The 19,056-nt window shown below is 59.8% G+C and overlaps 2 protein-coding genes across 3 annotated transcripts in view; one reads left to right on the top strand and one right to left on the bottom strand.

Annotated features, from left to right (window-relative positions):
* NOC2L (NOC2 like nucleolar associated transcriptional repressor) overlaps positions 1 to 1,155 on the bottom strand; it is a 36,231-nt gene extending 35,076 nt beyond the window's left edge. The window contains exons 1-3 of the mRNA XM_027443365.3: positions 1,006 to 1,155; positions 764 to 901; positions 64 to 235 (exon numbers count right to left, since the gene is read on the bottom strand). Coding sequence (XP_027299166.3) covers positions 64 to 235; positions 764 to 901; positions 1,006 to 1,025 — 330 coding nt within the window. The 5' untranslated portion in view covers positions 1,026 to 1,155. The remainder of the gene's footprint in view (positions 1 to 63; positions 236 to 763; positions 902 to 1,005) is intronic.
* A 269-nt stretch (positions 1,156 to 1,424) lies between these two features.
* Positions 1,425 to 17,861, top strand: KLHL17 (kelch like family member 17). 2 transcript variants are annotated; one of them, XM_038166701.2, is made up of 12 exons: positions 1,425 to 1,506; positions 8,349 to 8,598; positions 8,776 to 8,897; positions 9,311 to 9,532; positions 10,310 to 10,426; positions 10,722 to 10,935; positions 11,038 to 11,182; positions 11,375 to 11,542; positions 11,856 to 11,944; positions 12,562 to 12,635; positions 13,877 to 14,058; positions 14,608 to 17,861. In XM_038166701.2, the coding sequence occupies exons 2-12, from the start codon at positions 8,388 to 8,390 to the stop codon at positions 14,834 to 14,836; spliced, it is 1,773 nt and encodes a 590-aa protein (XP_038022629.1). In that variant the 5' UTR covers positions 1,425 to 1,506; positions 8,349 to 8,387; the 3' UTR covers positions 14,837 to 17,861. The 2 variants fall into 2 exon arrangements, with proteins under 2 accessions (XP_038022629.1, XP_071882856.1); XM_072026755.1 differs by lacking the exon at positions 9,311 to 9,532.
* The last annotated feature ends 1,195 nt before the right edge of the window (positions 17,862 to 19,056 follow it).

Consider the following 19,056-nt stretch of genomic DNA (forward strand, 5'->3'; position numbering starts at 1 on the left):
CATGTACTTGATTGATTTCAGCTGAAATAATTGGTTCCAGCTGCCTAAATTAACACCTGGTACCTCCAGCGTGTCAGGTGGTACATGCAACCTCTCATCGTCCTCATCAGAGCTGTCTGAGGCATCAAAGTTCAGCAGAGTGCGGTCGTTTTCTTCCAAAAACTTGTAGAACTCAGGGTCTTTTTCCTTCAGCCGGGAGAGCTGGTCTTTGTGCTCGGAGGCCTTCCCCTTCTTCCTGGTAGATGATAATTAATGGGTGTTAATTCATTAATTCACTGCTGGAGCTTCTGCTGGGGCTGGAGGGAAAGCACACAGTCTGGTAATGAGGTGCAGCTGGGACTAACGGGAATGGTGAGGGGTTTACCTGCTGGGCTCCCACCTGAACACTTTTAACACACATTTTGGAGGGCTTGTTAAGGAGTGCTTTAATTGGGGATTAAAGAAAGCTGAAGCTTAATTGAGGGGTGGGAAGAGCTGAAGCTTGTGGCAGACTGGGGCTGTGCTAGGCTGATAGAGGTACCAGCTAGAGGTCCTGAAGAGCAGTTTATGAAGGAAAAAGTCATTTTTTTTAATTTTTCAGGGTTATTTTTACAATTTTTTTAAATAAAAAGCACTGAAACATTGATATTTAATAGCAAAGAATCCAGAAACCCACCCCACGCGAACAACCTGACGGCAGACCCTCAGCAAAGCCCCCCTTTGACACAAAACCTCCCATTTCCCACCCATTTTTGGCTCCCGGGCCCCGCAGCCCGGCCCTCACCTGGCGGCCGCCTGGGCCCGGCCCCGCTCCCGCTGCTTCGGCCTCGGCCTCGCCTCCTCCTCCCCCTCCTCATCGCCGTCGGGCTCCGACTCGAAGCCGTCCGCGAGGAACTCGTCCACGCTCAGCTCCGCCAGGCTCCTGCGGGCCGGGAGGGAAGGGGTTAAAGGGGTTAAAATGGGGTAAAAAGGGGTTAAAAAGGTTAAAAAAGGGGAAGGGGGGGGGGGCCAGGCCCAGGCGCTCACCTCCTCCCGCTGCCCGCCATGCTGCCGCCTGTCCCACTTCCGCTCCCACAATGCCCCGCGGCGGGGAGGGGCGGGGCTAAAACCTCCTGGGGGAGGGGGCACCGTAATGAAGGCGGAGCCACGCCCACTGAGAGGAGGCCACGCCCACTGAGAGGAGGCCACGCCCACTACGAGCGAAGCCACGCCCACTAAGCCCGGACGCGGCGGGCTCCTCTTATAGCCACGCCCACCAACACCGAAGCCACGCCCACTCTAGGCGTAGCCACGCCCACTCAGCGCGAGGCCACGCCCACTAAACCCGAACTAATTCAACTCACCTCGAAGCCACGCCCACTCACCCCTTAGCCACGCCCACCACCCCTAAACCACGCCCACCTCCCCCTAAGCCACGCCCCCTTGCGGGCCTTTCCCCTTCTGGTCCCCTCCCTAAGCCCCGCCCCTTGCCCCGCCCCGGCGCGGGCAGAGCGGAGCCCGCAGCCCCTGGGCACCGGCAGCGGGGCCGTGAGTAGGGGCCGGGGGGGGGGGGGTATGGGGACCACCGGGGGTTTTTTTGGGGGGGGAGGCGCTGGGACCCCCCCCGTGTGCAGCCACCCCCGGGGGGGTGAAGGGCACCGGGATTGCGGGGGGAGCGGGATTTGGGGCGGGTTTTGGGGGGATTTTGGGGGTTTTTAGGGGGTTTTGGGGGGGTTTTGGGGTTTTTGGGGTTTTTTCCTCTCTGCGGTGGGTGGTGGGAGGTGTGTGCCCCGCTATGGTATCCTCAGGCCTGGGGTGTTCGCTGTTTGGTTGGGGTATGGGGGGGGGTTGGTAGCCCCCCCGGTAGGGTTTGGGGTTAGGAAGGGGTATAAAGGGTGGTTGGGTTTTTTTTTTGGGGGGGTCACCGTCACCGCCAGCAATGGGGTTCAATGGGGATGGAGCCCCCGAAAGGGGCACGGTGCTCCCGGGGTGATTCAGCACCGGGAGGGTGAGCGGAAACCATCGGCTTTGGGGGGGGGAGGGAGGAAGGATGGGGACCCCCCATTAGGGTCCGGTACGACCCCAATGAGCAGGGGTCAGGCCCCAGCGGGGCTGGTTTTAGGGACGGGGGTGAGGGGGGGTGAGATGTTGTAGGGGACCTCACGTGCCTGTGGACGCCGGTTCCCCAGCCCCCACGTGGGAAGGTTTCCTGCTGTTTTCGTGGTTTTTGGGGTCAGGGAGGGGGGTTTTTGGTAAATCCCAGCCATCTGCTGGCAGCGGAGGAGGATGTTCGGGGGAGAAGTTGTGCTGCAGGACGAGGACGGGGACGTGGAGGGGCTGCGGGCACCCTGGGGTGCTGATGGGGTGCAAGGTCTGGTGTTTGGGGCGCTGCAGCGATCCCCTATATCGAGCTTTCCCTCCTGGTCTGGTGGAGATGCGTTCAACGGGGCAACATCATGGATGTTTTGGGTGTAAAAATGTGAATTTCCATCCCGAGGGCTCACCAAATATCCAAATCAGGAGCTGGCGGGGGTGGTGGTAGCCCCCAACCTCTAGGGTTGGCCACCCGGGATCCCAATGGGGTCGCTCCTTCGTGCCTGGGGTTATGGGGAAGGTCTCTTGATGTCCCATCTGTGGGTGGTGGCCGGTCCTTTACAGCTCCCCCAGCGAGAGGTTTTTTGGGGTTTTTCCCCTGCATCCCCACCTCGCTTCCATCGCTCACACCAGTGCCAAGGACACGAGGCTCCAGGGGGCTGCCCCCGGAGGGGACGGAGCTGTGGGGATGCCGGGAAGGGGCATTTAGGATGTTCCCAGCCCTTGGTGTATGCAAAGGGCTTTGATTTTGCTCAGATTTTGGGGTGCTTTGTGCCTCGCCGCAGCTGGACACCCGCACATTTTGCACCTCCAGGCCTCTTTACAAGGGACTTTTTCCATTTCTTCTTCCTCCCCGGTGTGGGAAGCCAAAATTATTCGGGTCCTGGCCCCGGTGTGACCCAGGGGTTGGCACAGGCGCCCCTAAAATCCCTCAGCCACGCAGCCCTGCCCGGAGCTGCTGCCGTCCCCTCCCTGCAGGGCGCTGCAGGGGAAGGAGGAGCTGGAGAGGGTGCACGAGAAGGGTTTTTGCCCGGGTGGGCACTGAGCGAGCCAGGCTCAAAACCTTTCTTTTTTTGGCTACGGGAACGTCCTGGTGCCGAGGTTCTGCCTTGCACCCCCAAATTTGCTTCGGGGGATGAGCTGGGGGGAACCAGGAGCTGCTGGGTGCTGGGTCCCCAGATGAAACACCCCGGGAGGAATGGGAGGAGAAGCTTCCATCAGCCCCGTGTGTGCACCAGAACCTTACTGGTTCCAGCCCGGGGAGCTGCTGGCGAGGTCGATGTGCTCAATGCCCTCCCCTGCCCTCCCCAACCCCCTCGCCGAGGCTCCACGTCCTCCCTGGCAGCTTGTCACTTCTCTGCAGATGTCTAGACAGGAGGATTCGGCGCGTGGCAGTTGTGCCTAATTCATTAAAAAATAAAAAAAAAATAAAAAAAAAACACAACACCCTACGGAGAGCTGGGGATTCTCAGCCCTGCTGGCTCAGCGCAGATTTACGCAGGATCCACGGCCTGAGGGTTTGGGGGACAGGAGGAGGGGAAGGTGAAGGGGTTGGGATCGAGGTGCACATCATAGCAGCCAGCTGTCCTTGGAGCTTATCGCAGCTCCTGCCCTCCACGGTGCCCATCGGGAGCTGGGAGAGGGGCACCAGGCACCCGAGCCCTGGTGCCAAGGCCGGCTCCGTGCCCCCTTAGGTCGTATTTCCAGCAGGAGTTGCAGTCCTGATGTGTGTATGGGATTGTTTTAGGGGTATTTACTGCCATAAATCAGTGCTGGTGGTGGCTGGACCCGCAGCTTGTAGAAAAAAACGAAAAAAAAAAAGGAATTTGGGATGCCTGATTTGGGGCAGGAAGGGCAGGTGGGGTTTGTCTGCTCGGCAAAACAGCCCCGGCGTCTCCGAGCTGCCTGCTGCGAGAGGATTACTGATGCAAAAATCCTGCTAGTCATCCTAAAGCTCCTCCGCACCGGCTTCAGAGCCGCGGAGGGGATTCACCGAAAGGGGCTGGCTGCGCACGGAGGAGCCCTGCGCCCCGCGGGACCTCCGCAAAGCCCCGAGGAAGGGGAGAATTTGGGCCGGCAACCTTCCCGGCTGGGTGTCCGGGTGCTGCTCCGTGCCCCCCTTTGCGGCAGCACAACAGCAGCTATTGTTGCTGCCGGCTCAGCTGCTCGTGTCTTATGACTGCTGAAGGGAAGGAGAAAGAAGTCCCCGGGAGCACATCCTCTGCCTGCTCCAGCGGGGAAAAAAGAAGCTCCTCGCGATGCTGGGTGCACCCAGGGGTTCCCCGTGTCCCCCTTTTGGGGCTCTTTCCCTGAGTTTTTCCATTTGTCCGGGCTCCTTGTATGCAGGAGAACAGCCTGGGAGCCCTCTCGGAGGGGCTTAAAATAATAATTCGGAGAGATTGGGGTAGGGGAGAGGAAAATGCACTCGGAAGCAGCAATTCTCTCCTTTTTGACCCCACCACCAGCTCCTTCCTCCCCAGCCTCCCCGCCCGTGCAGGGCGAGCCTTGCTGTGCGTGCCCAAAGCAGGGCTGTGGAGCTGGTTTCCTCAAAACGGGGATAGCAGGGACAGGGCGCACGTGGGAGGGAGGGATTTGGGCATCAAATGCGTCAGGCCTTGGGGAATATCGTGCCCTAGAGGAGGGCACAGCAGCACCTTGTCCCCAGCACCCGGCCAGCTGCACAGGATGTCTCCCCGCTGGCCCGGCGGGCACAAACTCTCCATCCAGGGCCACCAACAAAAAACCTTTCTGCAGGGCCTTCCTGGGGAAAGGGCAGCCCCCGAGCTTCTCCCGGGAGGATGCTCGGTGCCCTGGCTGTTGCTCAGCACGCTGCCTTTCACTCTCGGCAAAATATGTTTTATTTTTTTTTGTGTGTGTGTGCGAAGCGAACAGGCCTCCCTTTGGGCAGGGATCGTTTGCATTAATTAACGGAGCCGTTATGCACGGCCACGCTCCGTCGCTTGGGAGCCAAACAAACGCCTTCTTTTTATTTTATTTTTTTAATTTTGTCCTAACCTAGGAGTCAGGACAAGTCAGCCGCTGCGGAACACGTGCGCCCAGGCTGCCGCGTGCTCCACAAAAGTGGGCTTGTGTTTGCATCCCCCCCGCCGGAGCCCTGGACACTGCCTCCCTGTCTCTCGTGGTCCAGGCGCTGTTCCCCGTTAATTATATCTTTGCCGGGCTTGTCTCCCTTCGTTTCCTGGGAACGAGGGTTTAGAAGGAAATGAGGAATATTTAGTGCCAGCGAGGCTGGGAGCTCGGGGAGCAGCAGTGGGGTGTCCTCTCCATGTTCCCCCCCTGCTGATTATATCCTGGCTGGTTAAAGCCAAGAGCTCGGATGGGAACGAGTTATTTCAGAGCAGAAGGAGCCTTGGGGATGGGGCTGTACCCGCTGCAAGCCTTAAACCAGCCCCATGCCGGTGGTCTCCACGTTTTGGGATGGGGACCCTTCCCCACGGAGCCTGTGGGGCACAACCCATGGAGCAGGGCATCAGCTGCCGGCCTGCCTGCTTCGGTAACCCTGCAGAGCTTGGTGTTTCTATCATTTTAGGTGGTCGTGGCTGGTGTTTTTCTGGCATTTGAAATGGGAACGTGATTGTGGTGCCCCCCTGGCACAGCAAATCAGCCTCCTAGGGTTGGTCATCGTGATTCACCTCTACGTGCGCTGGTGCACGCTGCCAGGAGGGGGGAGAGGCTCTGCAGGAGCTGTTTCCCTCTGCAAATCCTCAGGGAGGGACTGTCCCGTGGGCTGGGGATGCTCTTGGGATGCCGGTGGCACTGGGGTGGCTGGGATGGGATCTCCCTGGGGTGCTGCTCCCTGCCTGGTCGCTTCGTAGCTGGCGCCGCACGGGGCAGCAGAGGCGCGGGGGGCACCGGTGGGGCTTCGCTGAGCTCTCCGGAGGCTCACTGCAGGGAGAGATAATGTCCCCCTTGTCACTCCCGGCGTTTGTACTTGCCCAAAGTCACGCAATGACTCAGTGGCAGGGCTGGGAAGAGAGCCCAGGACTTCCGACCCTCCTTGGAAACGCATCTGGTGGCTGGAGCCGGGGATGCGGCGGCATCACGGGAACCTTCAGCCCGCCGTGTGTGCCCTCGGTGGCTCTCCCCGCTGCTGGAGCCGCCTCGTGTGCTGCCCTCCAGCCTGCCTGGGGAGGCACAGCATCCTCACGGGGCTGCCAGCACGCCGAGCAGCACCCCCAGCTCCCTGCACACCTCTCCTCTCCTGTTTTATGCCCTGGCACTGCTCGGGGGGGCTCTCGGTTACAGCTGGGGCACCGCCGCCGTAGCGATGGGGAGCAGCGTGCTCGGGGGGGGCATCGCACAGAGAATCAGGCTCACAGCTAATAAAGGAGAAGCAATGTCTGTTCTCTGCCTCTAAACCAGGTCTGGGAAGGGAGCTGCTGAGCCCGGAGAGATGCTAAAGTGCCTTCGTGCAGGCACCTCTCGCCGCGGTGTCCGCACGCGTTACCTGGCGCACATGGGGTGTCCCGGGGACGTCACAGCTTTCTGAAAGCTCAGCTGAGGGGCTTGAGAGGAGAAGGCCAGTTAACGCTTGGGATCCTCTTCCCTTTCAAGGGCACAGCAGCATCCTGCTCTCACTGCTGGGAGGCGTTCCTTGTGTGCCCCTGAATCCTCCTCGCTGTCACTGCCACGGGGAATCTCATGTCGCACTGATGATGCGAGGAGAAGAGGGCATCGCAGGCCTCCCTCCCGCTCTGAAAAGCTGTTTATTCATCTTTTTCCCTCCCCCAGACTCTCGTACACGACACAACTGCTATTTAAAAATGGATGGATGGCTGCTTTCGTGGCTGAGCAGGCACAGCGTGGTGGGCTTCTATTTTTAGGCCGAGCGCGGCTGGCGACGTGGAGGTGTCGCGAGGAGCAGGGAGGCGGAGGGGATTCTCTCGCCGCAGGGATGCGGGGGCAGGCGATGAGCGCAGCACGCTGCCTTTCTTCCTCCCAGCTGCCTTTTTCTCCTGCTGCCTCCCCCGGCTCCCTCCTGCTGCTCTCTTGTTCCCTCCCCACTCCCCCAGCTTGCCTTTGGGTGCCGCTGGCAGGGAGGCAGCCAAATGCCTTTTGAAACGCAGGCAGGAGCCTAGATGCTCACAGCATGGAAAGGAGAAAAAAAAAACACATCTTTGCACAAAGAAATGCCCTTGTTTAGGCATTTTTTGTTTTCTGAGAGCTCAGCAAGCTCACGCTGCTGCTCCCTGCGTGCCCAGAGGCGTGCGCGCAGGCTGAGCTCTGCATCAGGTCCCGGCCACCCGGTCTCTGTCCTTTGCTGTCTGTCCGTCCTGTCCTCCTCATCAAACGAGCGCTGTTTGAAGCCCAGGGCTGGCTGCTGGAAGGACAACATCAGCCGGGGATGGTGCAGGGGGGCTCAGGGCTCTGCTTTGCCCCTGCTGCCCATTGGGACCGGAGCTGCGGTGCTGCAGCAGGATGGTCCGGGGCAGCCCTGGGGTTGGATGTGCCTGGTTAGAGGACACGTGGGGGGAGTGAGACCAGCACGTTAAAGCCTGTGTTCCCTGTTCCTGTAAAGGAAAGCTCAGTCTTTGTCCAAAAAGAGGCTTGAAATATAAAAAATTGAGAGAATTGAACCCCAAATCTGCCGGGTTCTGTGCTGGGGCTGTGCAGCTCCGTGCTATGATTGCCTTTGCCCTCTGCCTTGTCCTCCTGAATTGTTTTTGGGCAGCTCTTTGGGCTTCAATTTTGAGGGCAGGTGCACCACAAACCTCCTGGCGTCTTCTGGAAGCAGGAAGAGAACCAGCACAGCTCAGAGGGCTGTGGTCCATAACGCCCCTCTCACCTTTGGGATCACGGCATTCCCTGCTTGTGGTTTGCTCGGTCTGCCCCGGGTTGTCGTGGTCGCTGTCTCGAGGGGTTTATTTAAAATGTGTTCGCTCCATGCCTGGTGGGACTTGTGAGACCAGTGCTGGGGATGTGATGGAGACGCACACGGCCAGGCTGATTTGGAGGTGGTGCAGCTGTACGGAAAACCAGCGGGATCACGTACATAAAGCAGTGCCCTTCCGAAGGCGGGGAGGAGGATATTGATCCAGAGACGAGCACAGCAGGGAGGCAGTGGGTGCCAGCACTGCCACAGCGCAGCGAAAAGCCTCGGCATCACCTTGCACGACTCCTGTCCCTCCAGGGACCGTCCCCTCCCTGTTCCTTAGGAGCAGGGTGCTGCTTCCCTGGCAGGAGCTGCTCTTGCTCGGGGTTTTGGAGGAGGGACCCATGGGAACCATCGGGGTCTGGAGCTGTTCTGGGTAATGCTTTATTTCTCCTCGTCTCAGGGACGCTGAGAAGGGAGATCCCAGCGCCCACCCGCAGCCATGGAAGGCGGCGTGCAGCTCCTCAACCGCGACGGCCACAGCATCTCGCACAACTCCAAGCGGCACTACCACGACGCCTTCGTCTGCATGAACCGCATGCGGCAGCGCGGGCTGCTCTGCGACATCGTGCTCCACGTGGGCACCAAGGAGATCAAGGCCCACAAGGTGGTGCTGGCGTCCTGCAGCCCCTACTTCCACGCCATGTTCACGAGCAAGTAGTCTTCCTCTCTTCTTCCTCTCCCCTCCGTGGCACGGTGCCCCCCAGCTCCCCAAACTTTTTTTTTTTTTTTTTTTTTCCCGCAATCCCCTTCCCTTTCTGCCCTCCTCCTGCCTCTTCCTGCGGGGAGGCAATCCCGCTGAGGGGGCTTTCTCGGTGTGTTGCCCCCAGATGAGATGAGCGAGAGCCGCCAGACCCACGTCACGCTGCACGACATCGACCCGCAGGCCCTGGAGCAGCTGGTGCAGTACGCGTACACGGCCGAGATCGTGGTGGGCGAGGGCAACGTGCAGGTAGGAGCCTCCCCCGATCCTTCCTCTCCACGAAGCTTACCTCCTGGGGCTCTTCTCGGGATTTTGGGCTGTTGTTCTGTGGTGCCACCTGCGTTGAGCAGTGGTCGGGGAGTTCCTCTGCCCTCCTGAGCCCGGAGATGGGGTTTGTGCAACTGCCTCCTTAAAGCAATATGGCAATGATGCTCTAGCCCCAATTATCTGCCATTTCCTAGCCCTTTAGGGTATTGTGGGCGTCCTTCTTGGCTCTTCCTTCTTTTTTTGTCGAAAACAAAGACTATCTGTCCTCTATGTGCTTTTGTGCATGAAGCCGCTCACTAAACCTCTTCTGCCATTGACCTGCAGTGGGACGAGGGTGAAAATGGTGTTTCCTTGCCCTGGAAGCTCCTTTTTTCCCCATTCTTTTCCACTGCCAGACACTTCTTCCCGCTGCCAGCCTGCTTCAGCTGAATGGTGTGCGGGATGCTTGCTGCAAGTTCCTCCTGAGCCAGCTCGACCCATCCAACTGCCTGGGGATCCGGGGCTTTGCCGACACGCACTCCTGCAGCGACCTCCTCAAGTCTGCCCACAAGTACGTCCTCCAGCACTTCGTGGAGGTGGCCAAGACAGAGGAGTTCATGTTGCTGCCCCTCAAACAGGTGAGGTGCTGCTGGAGAGGTGAAGGTGTGAGCCTGGTGAGGCTTTGCTTGGTTTATCCTGGAAGGCATGGCCAGGAGCCCGAGGGACCCACGCAGAGGGGACAGGGTTTGGCAGGGAAATGTAGCCAGAATCTGTGCTTTGGTCCTTTCTGTTGGATGGGGAAACAATACGTGGAGGAGTGCTGCCAGACAGTGAGCTGAATCCCCTGTGAAATAGGGCCAGGAGGCTCGCAGGGAGGATAATTGCTGGTGCTGGTGCTTGCCATGGGAGCTCCGGGTGCTCTGCCCTCTGCCTGGGAGCACAAAGGGACACGTCTCCCCCATCCGTCCTCGGGGCAGAGGGCAGGGAGCATTTCTCCACCTGCTCCAGCTCTGTCATCCTTTGGCAGGCGAAGCGAGCCTGCTGGGAACAGCCAGGGCACCTGGCTCCATCCCATGAAATATTGAAGGGACGCGTGCGGGCAGAGTCGTCTGCCTGAGCTCACTGATGCTGATTGGAAGTGTCAGGCACTGCAGCAGCTTCAGACACAGAAAAGGGGGGAGGGAAAACGAGCCGAGGAGGGTGGCTGAGGGCAGAGCTGGCTCCGCACCCGTGCTGCAAGATCCTTCGGATCCTTCATCCAGCGGCTGTGCACCCGTTGACCATCAGCACCTGCAGGAGGCCACTCTCTGCCCCTGCCAGTGCTGTTCTGCTGGCTATTCACCCATCTGTGGGAATAAATCCCTTGGTCCCACGCTGTGCCAGCTGCGATTTGCCTTTTCCATCCCTCCCTGCAGGTGCTGGACCTCATTTCCAGCGACAGCCTCAACGTGCCGTCGGAGGAGGAGGTGTACCGGGCCGTGCTCAGCTGGGTCAAGCACGATGTGGACAGCAGAAGGCAGCATGTCCCCAGGGTGAGGGGCTCTGCTGGGTTCAAGCCAGCTCCCAGCCTCTGTCGGGGTGGAAACATGGGGCTGGAGGGAGCTGTGGGGTGGCCAGAGGGCAGGGTGTGGGCAGCACCCTGTGTGTGGGAAAGTCTGAGCTTTCCTGTGCATTCCCCAACGAGGATCTTGAGTAAACATCAGAAACCTCAGAGCCTCGTGCCATGGGCACACTGGGTGCAGGAGGGCTCTGCAGCCCCATGGTGAGGGGTCATTGCTCACGGGATGGGGGCACCCCACTGACGGGACGCGACCCCTCTCCCTTCAGCTGATGAAGTGCGTGCGGCTGCCCCTGCTGAGCCGGGATTTCCTGATGAGCAACGTGGACACGGAGCTGCTGGTGCGGCACCACTCGGAGTGCAAGGACCTGCTGATCGAAGCCCTCAAGTACCACCTCATGCCCGAGCAGCGAGGGGTCCTCAGCAACAGCAGGACAAGGCCGCGGCGCTGCGAGGGGGCCAGCACCGTGCTGTTCGCCGTGGGTAAGGGGAGATCACCCCTTCCGAGCGGATATCCTGGAATAAAAACCCTCTTTTGGGGGCTTTGGGGGTGTTGTGTGCTCTGCTTTGCCCTCCCGTGAGCAGGTGGGGGCAGCCTGTTCGCCATCCACGGGGACTGCGAGGCCTACGACACGCGGACGGACCGCTGGCACATGGTGGCCTCCATGTCGACGCGCAGGGCCCGGGTCGGCGTGGCCGCCATCGGGAACAAGCTGTACGCCGTGGGGGGGTAAGGACGAGGGCAGGGGGACATCGGGGGGGTGTCACCACCTCCACACGGAGCCGTCTGTGCTCCCAGCCTTGGAGGAGGCTGGGGTGGTGACAGGGTCATGGCCCTGGGTTTCAGCAGCGCGCACCCAGCCTCTCACACATCCTCTGTTTTGGTGTTTTTGTATTTTTTGTTTTATTTTTCGTTATACAGCTACGACGGGACCTCGGATCTGGCCACGGTGGAGTCTTACGACCCTGTCACCAACTCCTGGCAGCCCGAGGTGTCCATGGGCACCCGGAGGAGCTGCCTGGGCGTAGCGGCGCTCCACGGGCTGCTCTATGCGGCCGGGGGGTACGATGGCGCCTCGTGCCTCAACAGGTAGGGGATCGCCCTGCTTCGAGCTCCTCCGATGCTCTTGCATGCACTGGGGAGCCCCCACATCTGCTCCTGACAGATGTCCTGGCCCTGGCATAGATTTCTTGCAATCCAGCCAGGCCTTCCAGTGTCTTTGTCCCGGGGGAAAAGCATCCCGTAGCCCTCTCCCACCGCAGCCCGTGCCCTTTGTTAGCTCTCCCCTCCCTTTTTCCCAAATTTTCTTGAGAGCTGCCCCCCCAGGCTGTGTCAAAGGGGCTGGTGTGGGCTTTGCCAGCGCCACAGCTTGTCGTGTTCCTGTGTCCCTGCCCTGCTGCAGCGCGGAGCGCTACGACCCTCTGACCGGCACCTGGACATCCATCGCTGCCATGAGCACCAGGAGACGCTACGTGCGGGTGGCCACGCTAGGTGGGTGATGGCACGAGGACCTGGCTTCGGTGCAGGCCGTCTCCTGCCTTTCTGCTGGTTCCTTTTCGTGTTCTTCCAGTCGCTGCCTCGCCCTCCGTGGGTTCCCTAGCTGTGGGTAACCCAGCCGGCCCTCTGCTGTGTGCTCCTGGCGTGCTCCCTGCCTTTGCCTTGCTCCTCAGCCTCCCTCCCAGTTGGGTTCCAGCAGCTCCCCAGTGCCCCCCAACGTGTTCCTCAGCTCCTTTGTGCCCACTCCCAGCTCGGAGCACGAGGGCTGGCCACGGACGATCTCCCATCCCTAGCAGGGAAGGGAACACCTTACGAGTTTCCTCTTAGTTTTCCCTTTTGACAAGGATCAATTCCCTTCCTGATGATCCGAGCAGCAGTGTGGGGTCAAACCCATCTCTCCTGGGGGTGCCATGCCACGACATCTCACGACTCCAACCGAGTGACTTCTGTCCCTAAGGAGGATGTTGTGGGAGAAGCATTACTGAAGCCACATGAGCCCCATGGGGAGCAGGGGGCACCCGTGGGGGCACCCCATGCGGCATTTGTGGGGGATTATGCGGGGGCTGGGGGGGCTTCAGCTGATCCCTGCGTGTGTCTGCCTGTCTTTGCAGAAGGCAACCTCTATGCTGTTGGGGGATACGACAGCTCGTCCCACCTGGCCACAGTAGAAAAGTATGAGCCCCAGGTAAATCCGGCCTGGTAACCCTTTTCTTTTTCCCCTCCTGGTGGGTGCTCTGCAGACAGAAGGGCCATACGAGTTGCTGAAGGGGGTGGTAGAAGGCGAGAGATCTGCTCTGAATGGTTTGGAGCAGAAGTTTAAGCTGTGACCACGTCCTAGCAAAGAATTGCAGGGGCAGGGGAGCAGGAGGGGTGCCCAGCTCTGAGAGCTCCCTCTGAGGTTTTTATCCACCAGATCCTTCATGTCCTCGGTGCCCGTAGGCCAGCTCAGCTTCTCGAGGAAGAGCAGCTCTCGTTCACATCTCCCAGCTTCCAGCCCAAGGTTTTTTTGCTGCGTGCTCACCCAGGGCACTTGGCAGGGATTGCAGTCGGCTGGGGACACGCGTTGGGGCTGGGGGCTCACAGCTCTGTTCCAGCAGGCTGCAGAGCTGCAAAAAAAAAAGATCAAAAAGCAGGTCCTGGAGGTTTTCTGCGAGCTGTAAAGCCGCAGCCATGCCTTGTAGAGGTTCGAAATAGCCACGGCTCCATCCCCACGCCTGGTTTGGCTGTGCCATGCCTGGTGGCTTGGCACTGAGCTCTGCTCAGGGGGTGGCAGGGCTCCTGCCAGCTGGGGCTGTGCTTTCCCGAGCCTGTCGGCAGAGGTCTCCTGGGGCCTCACACTTCTTCCTGCTGGAGATTTGTTTCCTTTGCAAACGTTGGGTTGGTTTGGTAGCTCTTCTGGAGCCGCAGGAATGTCCCCGGACCTTGCATTCACAGTCCTCCCAGGTGCTTAACTGGGAGGGAGGGCAAAAACCTTCCCCGTGGGGGCTGTGAATGGCAATATTTTGCCTTCCTCCTTCAGCAGGAGCAAACCAACCCCATGCAGCACTCTCCGTCGTCTCGTGACATCCCCCCAAAATGTTTTTTTGGGAGGGATGAGAGGGGGCTCACAGCGTGCTGGTGTCTGCCTGCAGCCCCGCTGGAGAGCTGGCTTGGCCCCGTGGGGCTGGGGCTGAGGAGGCAGCCAGCAGTGCTGCAATCCTGCTCTCTGGGCAAGCAGCTCGTGGCCTCTGCTCCAAATAACAATATCGGGAGGGTTCCTCCTCGCTCGCCCGTTGCCCTGACCTCTTTGGATGAAGGGGAAAGAGCTGGGGGCCTGACCGAAGTGTTTTCTTGGGGGGAGGACTGTTAACTCAACATGGGTAGAGCAGGGGTGAGGGGAAGATGATTTGTACTGGGGCCTCACCAGCAAACATTGCCCCCTCCCAGATCAACACCTGGACGCCCATTGCCAACATGCTGAGCCGCCGGAGCAGCGCGGGGGTGGCCGTGCTGGAGGGGATGCTCTACGTGGCCGGTGGCAACGACGGGACCAGCTGCCTTAACTCCGTGGAGCGCTACAACCCCAAAACCAACACCTGGGAGAGCGTGGCGCCCATGAACATCCGCAGGTGAGGAGCTGGGGGCCAGGAGCTCGTCCCTCCGACAGCTTGGCCGTGTTTGGCACGGCGAGCGGCGCGCTGCAGAGCATTGCCCCAGGGGCTGGATGGCCCTGCAGCTGCCTGGCTCCGTGCTTGCTGCACAAAGGCAACCCAAGCCACACGTCCTGCTGCTCTGCAAGGCGTTTTGGGGTGTGTGTGGGTGCCTGCAGGGACTTTCTGCAGCGGGCGTTGTCTGCTGAGGAATTGATGCCTGGCTCTCTGTGTGGCTGTACAGATTTGGGTGGCGTTGCTTGGCTGCGGGGAGGATTTTAGGCTTGGAGGTCCAAGGATTGGAGGCTCCTGTTATTTAGAAATAATACTTCTGCAGCAGGAATTGGGTACTAGAGTGAGGGGAAAGCCTCAAAGCTCCGTGCTGCGCTCTGCCATGAACGCATGGTCTCTTAATGGGGCATTTATGAGGCTGGGCACCCCCTGTAATGGGGTCACAGAGCCCCCCTGCACCCCGCATGCACTGTGCTGGAGCCTCACAGCCCCGTGGTCTCTGCCCGGTCCTTCCAGGAGCACCCACGACCTGGTGGCCATGGATGGCTGGCTGTACGCTGTGGGTGGCAACGACGGGAGCTCCAGCCTGAACTCCATCGAGAAGTACAACCCGCGCACCAACAAGTGGGTGGCAGCCTCCTGCATGTTCACCCGCCGCAGCAGCGTGGGGGTGGCGGTGCTGGAACTGCTCAACTTCCCACCCCCTTCCTCGCCCACCCTCTCGGTGTCCTCGACGAGCCTTTGACAAAGGAGCAGGACCTGCCCTACCTCAAGGGGACAGGGGCGCCTGGCGGAGCACCCGGCCGCCGTGGCCCGCCCCGCGGGGCAGCCGGTCATTGTAGGAGGAGAGCGAAGGCGCCGGGTGCCACCCCCAGCCCCAACACCCCCAGGGACCCCGGAGCCATCCCCGCTTTCGTTGCACGCGTGGGACCCTCGCGGCGCTCAGAAACGTGCTTCCCGGGGGAGCACCCTCCTTCCAGGGGGCGAGGAGAGGGGGTGCCCTCCGCCCCGTCCACGGACTCATCTCAGCGCCCTCCCGAAGGGTGTGGATTTTCCTTTGGGGAGGGGAATCCCCAAACCATTGCTGCTTTTGGGATTTGGACCATCCAGCTGGTGCCACCCAGGCGAGCACAGCCAGCCGTGGAGGCTCCCCGGAGTCCCGCGGGGTGGCAGAGGTGGACGGCGCTCCTCCCGGGGCCACGGCCGAGTGTGCAAGCGCTCCTCTGAATGTCACTGTAGCCAAACTCTTTACCAAGCCTATCGTGCACTGTTAAAGACTCTGAGGCCACCGCATGGTTCTCAATGGTGTCTGACTGATGCCTTAAAATAAACGACTGAAGCCCAGCGAAGGGACGGGGGCCTGGAGGAGGCGAAGTTTGGAGGCAAAGCTGGATGCAGCATCCAGACCCCTCGGTGTTTCCAGGCTCGGCTGGCCCAACCTCATTCCCAAGGATCCCAACTGCCCGTCCTTTTGGGGCGGCCCCAGACGGGTGGATTGGCCTTGTTCGCATCGTGCCCAGGTCGATGTCCCGGGTTCAAGTGGCCGTGTGGCTGCCTGCTCCCTGCACGTGCCCCTGGTGGGAACAGATCATCCTGGCTGCTGCTCCCCTCTCTGCAAAGCAGGTTCTGGGTTCGTGGGAGGGGGCTCGGTTCCTGAAGGAGAAGGGTCCAGCCTTCTGAACAGGGAGGGTTGCCTGGTGTTACTTTTTTTTTTTTTGGTGTTCATTTTTCACCTTTTTTTTTTAATTTGAGTGCCAGTATTTTCATTTTAATTACTTCGTATCCCTTTATTTTTTTCCGCCCTGCCGGTATTCCCCATCCCATCTGCTTTCAAGGCAGCAGAAGGGATGCAATTACTTTTCTTAATGGTTGATGAGATGATGACTGTGTCCTGGAAGACGTTCTCTAAAGACGTGTGGGTGTGTGTGCGTGTGTGAGAGACCATATGTACAGCGCAAACAGCATGGAAGGGACCATGTGCAATTAGCAGCTCCCCGGCAATTAAGCAGCCACTTTACCTAAAGGTTGAATAAATTAGCACTGTAAATCACAAGCCTGTCCTCCCAGACCCGCCTGTGCCGTGGGACCTCCTGGGTGGTTGCTTAGGATGTGATTTCGGTGCCTGTGCTGCAGGGCGTGCGCGTTATAGGGGCACGACAACCCCTGGTACCTCAGCGGTGTCCGTGTGGGGCATCAGAACATGCTCTGAGCATTTGTTTGTTTTTGACTTAATGCCTTTAGCCGTGTGCCTCCGCTCCTCCTTGCTCCCCATGCACAAAATTCACGTTTTACTTGTGTTTGGCCCAAATTTTCAAGGGGCGCGGGATGTCCTGCTTTCTCTTCTCCTTGGGGTGGGAAGAGAGCTCGGGCCTCCCCAACTTCAGGCGATTTGCCCCGCGATCTGATTTCTCCCGGACAGGTGCCTGCATGTTTTACAAGCCCATTTTCAGTGCCTAAAGTTGGACACCTGAAATTACCAGCTGCTCCTGAAAACCTAGACTGCTTCCCCGCCCCCCCCGGCCTTTCCCCCAGGACAGTCTGGGCTTCTCGGGCTGAGGAGGGCATTTTGTTTCCCAGAACTGACTTGAAATCTGCCTTTTGTTCCCCTGCCACTTCCCCAGGCTCTGCTGGAGCCGGCCCCAGCTCAGCAGCTCTCCCCATCCTGCAGATTTACACCCTGCAAGTGGCCAGGAGGCTCTCGCAGGTTGCCTCTTGGTCAGCGCGGCACTGGGGCTGCCAAAAGTGGAGGCACTCGCCTGCCGTGTGTGCAGTAAGGATGAATTTGTGAAATCCACGTTGCTGTGTGTGTGAGTGTGTGCGTGAGAGAGGTCTCGATCCTTTTCTTCCCGTTCCTGTCAGCAACATCAGGATTTTAGTCTTTTGCGCATCCAAGGTGCCCTGGGCTTTAGGGTCCCCTGTACAGGAGGATCTGCTCGCAGAAAGGGGCTGGTGCTGGGACGCTGAGGCCAGTGGAAGGAACGGGAGAAGGGGAGCTGCAATCCTTAGCAATTTACTCTAGAAAAGGGGTGCAACGCTGCCCTGCCTCCTGAGGGTCAGGGGAAGGGGCAGTGGGACTCCTGCCACCCTCCGGCTGGGTCCTGAGCAATATCCCGGGGAGGAGGGAGCCCGTCGTGTCTGACATCCTAACTATGCAGGTGCTCACGGCTTTTCCCAAATGGGAAACGGAGGAAGGAAAGGGCGAAATCGTTCCCCAGAGCACCCCAACCCCACACTGTGTGGACACGAGGTGTCAGCATCTGCCCCGGGGCGATCCCGGGGCTGGAACTGGTGCTGCACGCCCCTCGCCTCGGCGGGGCTGTGCGTCTGTCTGTGTGTCCGTCTGTGCGTTGTACCCTGTCCGAGCGGGGAGGAGAACCTGTCCCGACCCTCTGCCAGTGTTAGTTCAGTGGTGTCTCGCCCCAAATATCCCTCGTGCCCTTTCCCACGTGAGTTTCCCCCCGGCTGAGGGGCGGCTGCGGGCTGGGTGCGGCGATGTGCTTCGCCCACCGACCCCGCCGAGGGTTGCAGGGGGATGGCCAGGGTGGGCAGAGCCCCGACCCCACACGGGGCAGGGGTTTGCTTGGCCATCCCGGTGGGCAGCCCCCGTCTAGCCATGTCAACCCGTCGTCACTTTGATTTCTCTGTAAGTTATCCGACTTATTTATGTGGAACTCTGTTTCTTGGAATTTTTTGCACTACGGGGGACCGGGGAGGGGATCCAAGCAATACGAGCCAACGTGGACAATAAAGATGTTTTCTTGAATACAGGATCCTGTCTTCTGCAGCCTTTCTTCTCGCTTCCCTGGCCCTGCTAACACAGAGACGGGCAGCATTGCCCCGTGCAGAGGGGCTGGGAACGTCCTCCCCAGAGCAAAACCAAGGCGAAGCTGCTGGTGGTGCTGGAGCCCACTGGGAAAAGCCCACCCCGAGCCACGGGGGCTTTAAGACAGGCTGATTTACGCCTCTTTCTGCCTTGAAATTCCACTTGGGGCTCCCCAGGAGTCCCGATCTCCAGCTCTGCTGACAGCTTTCCCCTGCAGTGGAAATGAGAACCAGCCCAGAGCCATCCCTCCCTTACCTCCAGCTGTCCTGCCCGGGGGCAGGAGCTGCTGCCTGGCCCCATGCAGGGGGGCGGCAGGGAAAGCTCAGATCTGCCTCCACGAGCTGCTGCCACTCACTGCTGGCTAGAGGGGGGAAAATGCCAAACCCATTTCATGGGGAGGGTGAAAAGGGCAAGGAGAAGCTGCGTGGCAAGGGGTAACCACATCCCGCGGGGGCCCGGAGGGGAATTTTCCCAGGCGTGCACCATCCCACCCCTGCAGCAAAGCCCCGACGGTGCACAGCAGCCGCAGCACGCCTGGCTGCTGCCCTGCCCTCCTCCTCACCGCTCTCTAGGCTCACTGCTGGGCTTCTATAAATAACGGCTGTGCTGCAAAAAGCTGCAGCCCGTCTGTTTCTGCCCCTCCTGGGAGCAGAGCTCCGGAAATTTGGGGAGCCGCCGGCCCCCGTGCGCCCGGCAGGATGGTGAGGGCAGCAGGAGGGGGGCAGCTGGAAGGTTTGGAGCTGGAAGGTTTGGAGCTGTGAGGTTTAGAGCTGTAAGGTTTTCAGCTGTAAGGTTTTCAGCTGTAAGGTTTGGAGCTGTTAGGTTTGGAGCTGGAAGGTTTGGAGCTGTGAGGTTTTATTTCGAGCAAACACGCCGGGGGAACAGCACGTTGCTGGTCACAGCGCCGATCGCGTTAGGCACGGCTCTTAGGAGGAATCGTATTTTTTCCCCTGAAAAAAAACACCAGTTGTTGCTGCTGGCTGTGATTTTGGGAGGCTGCCAGCAGGCTCCGGGACAGGGCTTTGCTGTTGGAGAGGGAAAACAACTTGCAGAAGTGCCCCTGCCTAAAACATCGGAGTTTTCTGTCAGGGGACCCCAAAGAGATGCCCGGCTGCTTTGCCCAGCCGTGAAGGGTTAATGAA

This window comes from Anas platyrhynchos, chromosome 22 (assembly GCF_047663525.1).
Source record: "Anas platyrhynchos isolate ZD024472 breed Pekin duck chromosome 22, IASCAAS_PekinDuck_T2T, whole genome shotgun sequence".
Lineage (NCBI taxonomy): Eukaryota > Metazoa > Chordata > Aves > Anseriformes > Anatidae > Anas > Anas platyrhynchos.

What these genes read in the sequence shown, in the direction of transcription:
- KLHL17 (XM_038166701.2), top strand. Translation starts at nt 8,388, where the DNA reads ATGGAAGGCGGCGTGCAGCTCCTCAACCGCGACGGCCACAGCATCTCG. An exon ending in GAAGGCAGCATGTCCCCAGG is followed by an intron (nt 10,427 to 10,721) that starts GTGAGGGGCTCT and finishes CTCTCCCTTCAG; the next exon opens with CTGATGAAGTGCGTGCGGCT. An exon ending in GCGCCCATGAACATCCGCAG is followed by an intron (nt 14,059 to 14,607) that starts GTGAGGAGCTGG and finishes CGGTCCTTCCAG; the next exon opens with GAGCACCCACGACCTGGTGG.